Source organism: Geospiza fortis, unplaced genomic scaffold (assembly GCF_000277835.1).
Source record: "Geospiza fortis unplaced genomic scaffold, GeoFor_1.0 scaffold1772, whole genome shotgun sequence".
NCBI lineage: Eukaryota > Metazoa > Chordata > Aves > Passeriformes > Thraupidae > Geospiza > Geospiza fortis.
In genome coordinates, this window is record NW_005054570.1 from 175159 (window position 1) to 189355 (window position 14197).

Below are 14197 nucleotides of genomic sequence, written 5' to 3' on the forward strand. Positions count from 1 at the left end.
CCCAGGGGTCAGCTGAAAAGGCAGAGACTGAAATCCCATTACCACTTTTCCAGCATTTGGCTCTTCCAGGTATTGGCAACCTCCAGAGAAAGTATAATTTTCTGTGTTCACCTAAAAAAATTTCTGGAAAACATCTTCCTAGGCTTGGAGAGGTCTGATTCTTCCCCTGCTGCTGAAACAGTGATTATCTATGGGGAGATGTAATTAAAAGACCAAAAGGTATCTGCCCATGGTAGCATGGCTTCCAGCTTGGTGTAATCTGTTGTACTTGTCAATTAGAGTCATGGAACTATTGCATGTAGTTTGTGTTCTGTGGGGTTACCTTTGGAAATGGAAAGGGAAGAGCCCCACATGCCGTGGCTCTTGCTGGAGAATTGTCTGGGCTTTTAGCTTGGGTGTTTTTGTTTGCACAGTGCTGCTTCTCCTGTGGCAAAAACAGCCCAGCAAACCCTTCTTAAAGCCTTTCTCCCTGGATCCCTCCACCTTGTTTCATGGGTGTCCATGAGTACTGACTTTGTCTGATAGTTTATCAAGGTGCCCCAGGTCAACTCAGGCAGGTTGGCATCATCACAGGATCTCAAGGCTCACTCTGTGTGTCTGTGCTGTGTAATAACAACTGAGAATGAGGAAACTGTCTTTAATTGGGTCAGCTCTGTCCCACCAAGGTCTTTCCAGAAGATGTCACCATCCCTGGAAATAAATATACCTGGATCTCTGGGGAAAACTCTTCCACAGGAACTATTGCTCGTGATAAAACCCTGGGGAAGTGAAATTTGTAACTTCCCTAGGTGAATATAAATACTGCAAAACAGGTTTTTCTAAAAATGTATATGCAGCTCAAATAAAAATGATCCTCAGTTGTAACTAAATTATTTTAAGGTCCCTGCCAACCCTGTGATTCATTCTATGAAATAATTTCAAATGTACAATAGAGTGACTTTGCAAACCCTTTGCTCATTAATACTGTGTTAATATTCATAATGCTGAAAGATAATTTCCACTTTCCTTAGCTTTGAATAGGGCATTTGAGGTAACCTGTTGCATTTTTTAGTTAGCTTTTGACCCATTGATTTCCATTTCCTTGCTTCAAAAATGTAGTGTAAATATACTGCAGATCATGGCATCAAAATCCACAGTTGTGGTATTCAGACCTTTCTCATCAATAGTGTGACCCAAATTGAAACAGATAATTTTAAAATACCAGGGAAAAAGTGTTTCAGAACAAGAGTTTCAGAATTTATTGTTCATTGTGAATGAAACAGCTAAGTTACAGCTAGAAGATTTTTCTGAATTGTATTCCCTGAAAATTATATTATTTTTTATAGCTTTAATTAATTCTTTATTTGTTCATCCCCAGTGTGAAAGAAATCAAGTATTCCTCTAGTATATAAAACTGCTTAAAGCTTTAAAATTAGCATAAGCAATGTTTCATTCTTCCCTCTTAAGAGCAACATATATATTTATTCTATTTATATGCTATATTTGCTGTAGGATGCATATGAATAACAGACCCACTTATTCTATTTGGCTCAGGTACTGGGATTCCCCCATGTGCCTCACCTGCCTTTGCCCTTGCTCTCTTCCAGCTAGCAAGAAGCAGAAGAGAGGCAGTGATTTCCAGCCTCAAGTTCACAGGGGCTGCCATTGCAGCTGAATGTTAATGCCTCATGCAGCTCAAGATGCCTGATACTTAGTAATGCAACTTTAACCTTTATAATAGACATAATTTGATTGTCAAACCATCTATATTCTCTTCTTGTTGCAGCTGTGAGGAGTAGTGAGAATGGACAGATGTAATCACCATGCAGGACACGGAGAAGGACAGAGAGATGAATCACAAATTCCAATCAGATTTTTCAGCCTTGTTATCACCATTTGATTCTAATGTCAGGAAATGAAAGAAACATGAAGATATTTTGTTGTGATGTTGGTGTTAGCCAGTCAGATGGCAGAGCACTCAAAAAGTCAGCAGCTTGTTTTCTAAGCGGGTATTGCAGATGTTTGGTCTTAAGTGACTCTAAAAGAGCACAGAAATAATTAGGTAGTTGTTAAGTGAGTATGAAAGGTATTAAAATTACTGTAATATAGGCTCTTTTTAAATTTAAATTAAATGAGGAAAAACATTTCAGGGTGAAACTAAGACTGCTATTGGGTTTTTATAGCCTTTGCCACTGTGTTTCAGGTGTTGTTTAAAAGACATAGTTCACATTTCAGTGTGATGATGTACATTGTTTCTGTAAACTTCACTGTCTGTATGTCCTACTGTCACTTGGGGACATAAGTTTGTCCACATACATTTGAGCTACAAAACACAGAGATCATCACACAGTCAATGATTCCATTGTTTCTCCATTCTTGTGACATATACAATAAACGGTACAACTGGCAGTCTCCTGTGCTGTGCAAGGTTTACCATGTAGATTCATAAGATATGCTAGCCATACCAGAAGTGATAAAGATGAGCTCTCCTGCAGAGTTTTGTCATCATTAGTTGAGGAAGTTTTCAAATGAGCAATGGAGTCATGACTGAGTACTGCAGATCAAAAAAGCTGATGATTAAATATATACTTCTTTTGGAACTGTGCTGTGTTTTGTATGTAGCACAAGTTTTATAGGAGATGTTTACTCTGGTGATGAGGGATTTGTGTGTAGTGCTTGACACCAACTTTTTGAATGCGTAACATGATTGTGTCCAGATACTCCAAGGGTCTTATTATAGCCTCAAATGTTGAATGTATGGTCCAGAGTCTAGCATCCTTTCACACAAATGAAAGTGTTTATCCTGCAAGAAAGTCTCGTCCACCAAATATATATTTTGATCTTTTTGTTAAAAAAAACCCCACTTGCTAATCTAGCATGAGTCTTCCCTAGCCTGACACCTGGACAGGTTTAATCCAAGAATAATGAATGGCTGAAAAACATTTTCAGAAGAAGCTGATTTTAATTTTTAAAGACAACTCTCTAACATAGCTGGACTGCAGGATGCAGTGGTGGTGGGGTAGTCATGAACAGCATGAGAAAGGTAAAGTAGTGCGTTCAAAGTAATTGAAAGGATCATTTGGTCATGGTGCAGTTATCCCAGTGCTGCAGTTTATCCCAAACTAACAACTGTGAGCCTTTCTGTCTACTAGCCTGCCTAGGTTAAGATAGCAATCATAATTGGATAGATGTGGATAGCACAGAGATTATGAGATTCTTGAAATAAATTACCTTTCTCAACATGCATTTGTAGATTCCCAAAAAAATGCGGCAATGATACAAATATCTAATAAAAGAAGCAAGAAATTGAAACTCCAGCTAATTTTTTTTAGTTACATGATATTAGATTATACTTTACTCCTTACATGACTGATGGCTTTGGCAAAAGTAGAATTTGTTGTCCCTGTTGGCATTTAGTAATGTGTTTGCTTCATCAAGTGTAGACTGGCTTTCCAGAACACTTTTCTGACTAGGCCTTCATTCTCTCCTCCTTTTTTTTTTTTTTTTTTTGCCTTTTGGCTTTTTAAGTTGCATATCAGAGTTATCATTTTGCCTATAAGGTGACCCTATAAACAACCAATACAGTATGATTTTTTTAGTTAGTTTTGCTCAAGAGGTCAGGCATGCAAAATCAATTCCTTGACAATTTAGCCGGGTGGTAAATCGTGTAAATAAACAATTTATGTTTGAAAGTAGTAAAACCAAGAGAAATTTAATTCTATCTCAACAAAATGGCAACTGACCTTTTCTTAACTAATATCACCCACTGCAACCATCTGATCAAAAGGTAAAACAAAAGATATCGACTGTGATTGTCTTTTCTTCCTTCCTTCCACTTTACTTTTCCACAGTTATCTACTATCCCCATCTACCCACCAAGAATTAATATATATGTATTATTTGTCTAGGCCGCTTGGTCACATCAAGATTCGTAATAATTTCCTCTCTTTATCTTATAAATCAGTTGTGGATTTTTAGAGATTTTCATATGTTTTGCATTTACTAGTTTCATCATAAAGAAGAGCTGTTTAAATTGAAAGAAAAACTTTTCCTTAGCAATCCTGTAAAAACTTATAAATTCTAATGGGAGAATTCACCAAACATTAGTCTTTTCCCACCCATTTAAAGAGGTGAGCTAGAGAAGGAATGGGGGTTAAATTTTGTCCTCATTTTTGTTTTGAAAAAGAATGCTGCTGTTTCAAACAGATTTGGCTTGAAATGTACAAGAGCTAGATGGTATAAAAGTGACTTGCATTTGTAAAGTAGGTAAAAGAAATTAATGGACTACAGATGCTGAACCAATGCAATTAATCAAAGGTTATTTCATTCTTGCTAGAGACAACTGTTATTGCAGCATGCAGGTTACTCTGATGAAGCAAAAAGTTTGTAACATAAACTGCAAAGTTAGGCCAATTCAATTTATTAGATTGGAAAAAACTTATTTCGTAATATCTGTCATTATTTTGGCATATTATTAATCTCTGTACTACTCTGCTATGTCATTGTAATAAACATTCTTCCACATTAATGCAGTTTTCTCCATTAAAAAGAAAAGCTGGTTATCAATAGGGAATAAAAGTATGACTTTACTTGATTTTGCTTTGTTTTTTCTTTTTGTAGAAGCTGCAAAGAATCGATCCTCCTTACTGTTGTTCAACCTTACCCTGTAAGTATTGTCAATGTTTTCTGAATTAGTTTCCTAGCAACATAGCAGCTTCTTTTTTCTGCCCATATTCTGCTTGTGTCCCTACATTATCTGTGCAATAAAAAGAAGTGCAATAAGGGCTGTGTCTATTAAAGGTGGTGTTTAAGATGGCATTACTGTGTCCTCTACTCAAAAGCTACATTAGTAAATTAAAAAATAACAGTCTTTAAACTCATAGTGATAGAGCAGAATTCTGAGTTCTGCTTCAATTTCTTGTTTGTTGCATTTCCTGGGTTTTTCTTGATTCTGCCCTGGTCCCAAAAAGTTACACTGCTGCAGCAAAGCAGCTGTACTTTGTCTAAGGGAGGGCTCTGTCTGTATCTCCAGCCTGTGGAGGTGAAGGGAGAGCAGAGACAGACAGACAAACATGTAAGGTTTCCTTGAATGGACTGGGAGAAACTGCAGCCCATTCAGAGCTGGTTGATGCAGTGTGACTTTGCAACTCACTCAGTGGTTTGTGGGAGTGGGCTCATGACCTGTCAGCTCAAACCCATCTCCCATGAAAAAAGGGGAGAAGCCAAGCCAGGGGAGGAAACTCATCTGTCCATGCACAGCCATATGGACATTGCAGGCTGCTGAGGGGCCTCAGCCATGCATCAGGAGTAATTCAGATTCAGCAGGTCCATTTGGCTCCCTGTTGTTTAGCCTGATACACAGCAGTTTTCATTAACAAAGGATAATTGCATCCTTTTCACGCAAGAATAAGAGATGAGGTGGATTTGACACAAAGACTTGAAAAGAAGTTTATCTGATGAAGCTGCCAAAATGTACATTTTGAAAACTGTGTGTCTCTGTACTAGTCATTAGCCTTTCTAGTTAGATTTGAGGTGGCCATGCAGCTTTACTTGTCCTGCATCTTTCTAGAAGCCAGTTTGCCCTGCACCTGATTCGTGGGGGAAGAGCATGCATTCCAATTCCACAGCAAAAACGGGCAAGGGCTGTCACTCTGCAGTAAGACCTCTGTCAGGAACATGATCTGGGATCAGGCCAATATCAGTCACCTTAAATGAAAATGAGGCCTGGTCAGACTAAATAAAGAGCCTATCTGCCTGTAACGCTTGCTGGTTTACAGCCAGTGGTTTAGGTCACAGTGAATATATGTGATGGGGGAAAAGAAATCCTCACACACTTTTCTTTTTTATACAGGTTTCATCTATTGACAGATTTAATTCTTGTCTATAAATGTCAGGTGAAGAAAGGGCATTTGCTTTAGTGCATCTATGTGTAGCCCTTGAAAGTGGACAACAAAGTGTAATACTACGTCTGTGAGGTGCTGTGACCTCTTATTGTTATGCTGCTGGTCTGAGAGCAAGCCCTGTGTAAACTAAATGTAAGGGAAGCTGAAACCCAAATAAATTGTGCACTCCATGTTCAATGGAAGACCTTACAGCACAGGTACAGTCCTTCTCCAGCCTTTAACCTGGAAAAGAAAGAAAGTCATTACCTGGTGTCTTTACCAAGGGCAAGTCTTGCCTGACCAATGTAGTGGCTTTCTGTGGAGTGACTGCATCAGTGAACAAGGGACAGTCTACAGATACCTTTTATCAGGGCTTCTGTAAAGCCTTTGACACAATCCTCCATAACATCCTTGTCTCTAAATTGGAGGGAGATGGATTTGTTAGGGACACTGTTAGGTGGATGAAGAATTTGTTGGATGCTCACATCCAGAGGGTTGTGATCAACATCTCAGAATCCCCATCAGTAGCTGGACATCAGTGACAAATGGTGCCCCACAGAGGTCTATAATGGGGCCAGTGTTAATTAATATCTTTGTCAATGACATAGACAAAGGGATTAGGGGCATCCTCAGCAGACTTGTAAGTGACACAAAGTCAAGGGGGATGGTTGACACCCCTGAAGGACCAGAGGGACTTGGACAGGCTCAAGAAATGAGCCTATGGGAATCTTCTGAAGTTTAACATGACCAAGTGTGAGGCGTTGCATGTAGTGACAGGACAAGGGGTAGTAGCTTTGACCTGAAAGAGAGTAGGTTTAGACTAGACTAGGAGGAAATTCTTTACTCTGAGGGTGGTGAAACACTGGAACAAGGTGCCCAGAGAAGTTGCAGATGCCCCATCCCTGGAAGTGTTCAAGGCCAGGTTGGATGGAGCTCTGAGCAACTTTGTCTATTAGAAGGTACCTCTGTCCATGGCACAGGGCTTGGAACTGGATGATCTTTGAGGTACCTTCCATTCTTTAATTGTGTCTGTGATTCACAGCTATTTGTTCAAGCTCTTTGTGAGGCCTGACAAGGCAGAACCTGCTCCTCTTGTTAAGTAGCAGCAAAATCTAATCAGTATCTGAAATACCTCTAGATGTCACTGAGCTAAGGATGCTACTGAAACACTTTTCTGTCAGCTGTTTGGACTGATGTGCCCATTTTGTACATGAATTTGCATTGCCCCACTCTGGTATGTCTATCAGAGTCCCCCAGCTCTACCTCAGCAGACAAAGCACTTGGGTTTTTGGGCGTGATGGACATTTAAGCTCATGTAGGCATGGAGATAGTCTCCCCAAGGATGTGCACAGAGCAGTTAGAAGGTGAGATTAATGCCTGTATGTTGGTGCTAGCTTTATTGACTGATTTTTACCCCAAGGTTGGGATGCTTAGTGAAATGAACTGGTTGGGAGGGCCTTGAGTGCAGGACTGTTGCACCTGGTAGATCTCATCTGTGCAGTATTATTGTACCTCCCTCCCTGTCCAGACCAGGCTTCTGTTGATTCATAGCATCCTCCCCCTACTGCTTTCAGCTTCAATTTTTTCTGCAGTGGAAGCAAGGGTGTCTGTAGGGATGTGGAGCAGCTAGGATGATGCCAGTTTGTGCAGCCAAGTTTTGGCCCTGAAGCAATGCAAGACCCCTCAGTTTATGCCAACCTTGGGCTGCAAGATTTCCTGGGTGCTCCTGAGTCACTTTGAGCATCTGATCCCTGCTGTCAGTAGTGCCTGAGCCCGTTGGCATCTTTTTCAGCCTTGCAACCCCTGGGTGTTGCTGACTCCAGCTGTGTACTTGTCCTGGTCTTCTGTGCCGGGAATCCTCTGACAAATACAATTTGCTTTACAGTTTGGAAATAATATCTATGCCTTCAAAAATTATGATGCATGTTTGTTTAATTTTGCCTCCTCCATGTTTCCTTTTACTATTTTGCTAATAAAACTGGGATGATGAAGTAGAAACTAGACAAAGGAAAATAAGAGCTTTTAAATAGACTGAATTTCTTCCCTCTTCTTGACAGAAGTACATCTCAACAAACATTTAATTGATCTCTCTTCTTGATAGTGACTTTCCTTCTACCATTACATGAAAAATATCTGCCAAGATGGATTACAAGAGTGCTATTTCTTAATTGGTTTTTTTGTGCTATTTGGAGTGTGGTTTGATTTTGCCTTTAAGTAACCATCCTTTATGATTGCAGGTGAAAGTAGATGTAATCTAGATTTATAGTACTCTGTAGTTCACTTAGTACTCTTTGAAAGCTTTTGCAGATAATTTTTGCTTAAATGCATTCAGTTTTGTTTAATGCTTAAACACATTAAAACACATTAAAATTTCATTTTAATTATGACCAAGCCAAAGCATTAGGCTATCTTTTTCTTTCCATCAATCTAAAAATCTCTGTTAGGTTCTTATCACCAGTGCTCCTAAGGAGGTCACCAAGCAGCTCAAGCAGTTAAAGCAGTTCAGAGTTTTGATTTCTGGAAGTATGGCATTTGATTATAATTTCTGACTGTTTTATTCTGTAAATGAACTATCATTCTGATTGTTGCCTTATTAAGTTTTACGTATTACTTAGATCAAATAACTTGCCTGTTTGATATCATTTCATATTTTATGTGCAGAGATCATTTGATAGGTTGCTTTCATGATTAATCTCTTAAGCTCCTTGGATGAAGTCCAGGCCTGGCTGAGATCTATGGCAATTTTGCTGTGCATTAAGTTTTGCAATGGGAAAAAGATAGGATCTTCTTCTGTTTTGAAAGAGATGCTTCTTGTTTTAACATGGTTATACTTCTGAGACACAACAGTTGCAGAAAAATTACAGTAAATAACATTTATGGATCATAATGGTTGTGGCAACAATCTTACTGAGAGTTTGTTGGACTAATAATCAGACTGTGACTACCATCTAAAAATGGTAAAATATAAATAATGCAAATAATTAAATACAATTGTCTATGATAGATTGCCAACTTTTTAAGAGAGAACCCAAATCTGACCACTATTCCAACAATTAAATTTGTACCAAGAGTTTAACAAAGAAATAATCCTGATGATACTCTGTCAGTGCCATGTGGTTATCACAAATTACTGTGTGGTAAAACTTCTCCACATTATTTCTTCCGTGTCCCTACTTGCTCTTCTACAATGTTCTTGTGAGCCAGTGTAGTCTTTTCAGCCTTGTTCGCAGCTATGAATTACCATATTTAGTTTGCCTTTGGGCATTATGTCCTGTTCCACTTAATAAATGTAATTCTTCCTCTTACTCACCTTTTATTTGCTTGTTAAATACTGGTACTTGTAATTGCTGTTAGCCATGAACCAAAAAGTCAATTCGTTTTTTGCACTTGTGCAATTTTTTCCTTATTTTCTAGGATACTAAGTATTTTATATTAAACTAATGACTATTTTTAAATAACAAGCTTAAAATATATTGCATATATACATTCCGTGACTATTTAAAAACTACAGTGCTTCTGTAGTTTTAAATGTAGTATTTCTAATTTTGATGCTTACTGTCACAGAGCAGGTTTTCTTTTCACCTTGTGATTGTCCTATACTACTACCATTCTATTTCTTTATGATATCTCAGTACTACACTGTGCTCTTCTAGCTACTAAATCCTTTTTTTTTCATGAGCATGAGTAAAAAAGGTTTTGCTGTTGCAGCACCTCTACTGTCAAGAGCACTCAAAGGGGCTTTTTCAGCAAATAAAACCTACTTCCTTCTCAATCTCCCCCAAATTATAGTTTATGCCTAGTGCATGAAGCACTAGGAATTTTTACTTCCATCAAAAAAGTTTCCCTTCATAATGTAGGATATTATTTCTAAAATCTGTTAATAAATTACCTGCTCTAATGCTGCTGACAAAAATAGGATCTGATTTTGAAAAGTCTAGAAAATGAGAAAGTAACATTTTCCTGAAAGTCTGTTCTGCAATCTTTTGTGTTTTAACCCTGCTGATGGGAAGCCCATTGATTGCAGTCACTATAAGCAGGGTTCAAAGTAGGGTCTAGGTCTTCACTATTATTTCCTCCAAGAATATCTCTGTGCAATGCTTCATTTTTCTTGTTAGCAGTTTCTCTAGGTAGTGTTGAAATGATCAGCTTATATTTTCCTTTGAATTCTATGTAAACAAGTAAAAATTATTTAAAATCCTAATAAATTTGAGCTTTTAATAGGAAACAGGCCTTAGGTCACACAGAGTAAAGTTTGGAGGGTTTTGAGTTATTTTGACTCTTGTTAAAATGTGTGCCCTCATTTTGCAAAAGTCACTCTAATTAAGCTGTTTTTGTCTGTAACAATGCAAATACTTTACTTGCAGTGATAGATGTCCTGCATTAGTGTAAACACCTCCTGCTTAAGGTCATTAACTGAGAATAATGGCATCCATTTGGCTAAAACACAGAGCCTCAGAAATAATTGAATTATTATCTGGCACTATGAGAATCATTAAGTGATAACATTCTTCTACAAACCTAAAGACATTGAAATACAATAGAGCTGCACATCATCTTGCTGAGGCTTTTTTAGACAGGCAAGTTCCAACAATCAAACCTAACTGTTTTCCCAGGTATTTGCACGTCCTTTGGAAACACTTCTATTCCCAACGAGAAAATGTCAAGTGTCAAGTTGATGCAGAGGTAGAAACAATGACATTGCGCAATTAAACTCAAAAGCTGGGCTATTACTCAAACCTTTAACCAGCAGAGAATGTTCTGCCAAATACCTGGCACAGCTGTTTCATTTTCTTACACCCCTAGTTTATAGTTTGGAGCTTTTTGGAAAACAGTCTGCTCTAGGCTCTCCTGGAGTGCCTGGCAAAGGGCCAGAGTTTTTCGCATGTCGCCACAGCAAAAGTGGAAATGAAAGGAAGCGCCGTGTTTTATGGCAGACCATGGTGTGCTCCCCTGGCTGTGCAATGGGTACATCAAACCCCACATCCCAGAGGGGTTCTTGGGAGCCCATATATGTTCAAACCTTTAGCTGTCCAATTGCATTTTTGCAATACCATAATTTAAGTGTTTATGCCTCCTGCAAGTGACTTTTGAGGCTGTAGAGAGCAAGAGGTTGTAGAGAGCAATAGGGACACATAGTGGTTTTCCAGAATTGCTGTATGGGAATAACCTTGCCAGAATCCAGAAAAAAATTGGCAGTCTGCCTGTCAAGAGAGGCCAGACTGGTGACTCATCTGTAATAAAAGCAAGCAACAGCACAGAGATTTTTTTTCAGCAAGAATAGTAAGAGAAAGCCACTGTTTTCCCCTTGTTCTTGCAAGGGAAAGCCAGTAGCCTAATCCAGCTGCTGTGCTGCCCTGTGGCAGTGGAATCAACAGTTTGCAGTCCATTACTTGGGTGCCAAATAGACTATCCCCCTTACACATTGCCAAGGGGGACTACATGGAGAGGAAGGAAATTAGAGAAGGCATCTCTAGTTTTATTAATCATGGTACTGTGTTATACTGTATCTTTCTAGGAATTAATCTCCAGAGGACAGTATTTAAACTGCTTCAGCATTTCCATATTGTCCCCTCTTGCTGAAGAAGTCAACAAGGTCCCCACCCTGAAATGCTTTTTTCCCCCCACTATTCTTTTTTTTTTTTTTTTTTTTGGTGGCTGTTTCAAAACTTCTGGGGACCTTCCACTTTTTTTCAGCACTGACTCTGGAAGCTGGTCTTGGTTTGTTCATGGGGTTGAATTTTCTGTTATTTACAATCATTGGTTATTGTGTGGTCATATGTGCTAGAGAGGTAAGAAAGAATGAACTGTGAAAGCAAAGAAGCATTTATTTTTATTTCTTGATTCTGTTTTGTGCCTCAGGAATTACTGGATGTCTCTGATATTTCCTGGGAGAATGTGTCAGTGTTCATTCCTTGTTCACTGGTTGATACTGAACCTATGGTAATAGTTACCATGTTTTCAATGTGATGGTAGATTTGAGGCCTGCAGAAATGAGCTAGACTTGTTCCTGCTAGTTACTAGAAACAAGTAACTAGCTGGTTAAGAAACAAGGCTTCTGCATCACAAGAAAATAAATTTTTAAGCCGTTTCAGCAGAGATCAGAGACAGAAACAGAGGAGCACGTTGTTTCCACCTTGGACTATTCCATTGCTCCTGCAGATTGTTAGTTGAGTCAAAATTTGAGTGATAGAAATGAGATTTCCCATGTTTACAAGGACAGCTCTCATGCCACATTGATCATCACCACTTATGTCTCTACTTATTTCTCACAGGAAAACCAACATCACCTAAGTCTTTATTCAGGACTAGTAAGGCCACTTAGGACTTAGAGTAAGATTCTGAAATTCTTAATTCATATTTTCACGAAACAAATGGATCAAAACCTGGCCCAAAAGAGCCCAGTGAATTTCAGCCAAAGTGAGAAAGTCTTCCACTGCCCATTATCACGGTCATGAAGGAGGCAATGCCAGAAGCACTGTTTGCAATGACCTGAGAATAAACCAACCTCACTTCTGCTGATGAAAATGGAAATACCATTGACTGTGAATATTTAATTTGTTACTAAAAAGTAGCTGCTAGTCAAATTTCTCAGGTGGGGAGAGTTTTATTCCTGGGGCTGAAAACAGGTGAACCCATTGCATAATGTAGTAGGTAAAAGTCAAGTAGGTCACAGAAGAAAACTGGGAATGCTTCTACACTTCTAAGCCATGAAGTCCTACAACATGTCAATATTGATGGCACAGGGTGTGTTTAGGGGCTGCCTTCAGGGGAAGCCTGATGGCTTGCAGATGCCTCTTGGTGGTTTTCACCTGTGCTCTGAAGTGCATAAATACAGTGAGATGCCATTCCATTTGGAGACCTCGCAGACACTTTTTTTGCAAAAGTTGTGTGTATGTCTATCCAGTAGATCACAGATTATGCAAAGATTTTCCATTCAGTCTGTAAAGGAAGGGTTGCTGGTAGGTCTCTGGTCAGTGTCCCTTCATGCAGACAGGGTTGGGTGACAGCAGTCATTGTGGGAACACTACAGGAATTTCTGTGTGCACTGAGAACCTTTCTCATTGCTCCAGTCTAACAGTGGGATAATTTCCAGTATGTTCAGTATGTGCATAGAGATTACCTTAGGATGCATAATGGTTTGACTGTATTTCCATCCTTCTGTATGCAAAATGTTGCTGTATGCATGGAGTTTCCGGCATATAACAGGGGGAATAACTGAAAAAAGGAAAAAAAGGTTTTAATTTTAGGTTATGTGATATATCTTGTCACCATCTTTTCTTACAGTCTCCTAAATCAGCTTTTATTAGTGCTGCAAAAAAGGCAAGATTGAAGTCCAATCCTGTCAAAGTGCGCTTCTCTGAGGAAGTAATTATCAATGGGCAGGTGTCGGTGAGTATGCAGCTGTTTAACCTCAGAAAGGATTGAGCATTTCATCCAAAGGTACAGCTCAAGCCTGGAAAGGGAGGTAATTACATGGCAGGAGAAGCAGTGACAGGCTTGCAAAGAGAAGGGTTTTTCTGTTTCTGAAGTTTTCCAAAGATCTTTTTTCAAGTACACTAGGCCCATAATTTTATGAAAAATTTGTCCCTTAAAATAAAATTAAGATGCTACTGAATGAGTTTTGTGGTGATAACACGTTTGTCTTTATAGTCTTTATAGTGTTTGTCTGTTGGTTTCTTTGGATCAGCTTTGTTTTCATAAAACCCATAAGCTCAAGAGAGGTACCATGTCAGAGAAACTGATTAAGATTTTAATTTAAAAACGGATTAACCTCACAGACCACTTTAAAATTTGTTTTATCTCCTTGAACTTATTGTTTCCAGACCTCAGGCAACGTCAGCCTCCCTTTGAGAGGCACTGGACTCCTCCTCAGACATGAACTCACAGCTCATTTTCATAATTTGCCAGAGCATCATTCCACACTGATGTCTTTAGCCAACTCTCTTCCAAACCTAAATCAATACTGCATTTTTAAAAGAAATTTCTGCTTTTTAAAATAAAAATAAGCAAACAATATCTCCAAAGATTTGCTCCCCTTCCTTCTCCTTCTTTATTTTGCTATACTGGTTATGAATCATCAAATTAGGTAGCAATGTTATATCTTGTTCTTCTTAAATTATAAAAGAAATAGCAACATTTAATAACCCTCTATAAAGAAAATGTTAATTATCTTGATTGTAATCCTTACTTACAAACTGTAGTTTCAATTTTTTAGATTGAAAACACTAAATAGCTCACTATATTCAGAGAAACAGTGATCCATTTTTCTATTTTAGTGAAAATGTTTCAACTTCAGAGGCAATATTTATTGTCAGACAGAGAGTATTTAGGGAAAG

The 14197-nt window shown here is 38.6% G+C and overlaps 1 protein-coding gene across 1 annotated transcript in view; it reads left to right on the forward strand.

Annotated features, from left to right (window-relative positions):
* The window catches only part of FRMPD4 (FERM and PDZ domain containing 4), a gene marked incomplete at its 5' end in the record, with an annotated part of 107951 nt that overhangs the window by 72413 nt on the left and 21341 nt on the right, over nt 1-14197 (forward strand). Inside the window, 2 exons of the mRNA XM_005429713.1 lie at nt 4600-4645; nt 13146-13250. Coding sequence (XP_005429770.1) covers nt 4600-4645; nt 13146-13250 — 151 coding nt within the window. The remainder of the gene's footprint in view (nt 1-4599; nt 4646-13145; nt 13251-14197) is intronic.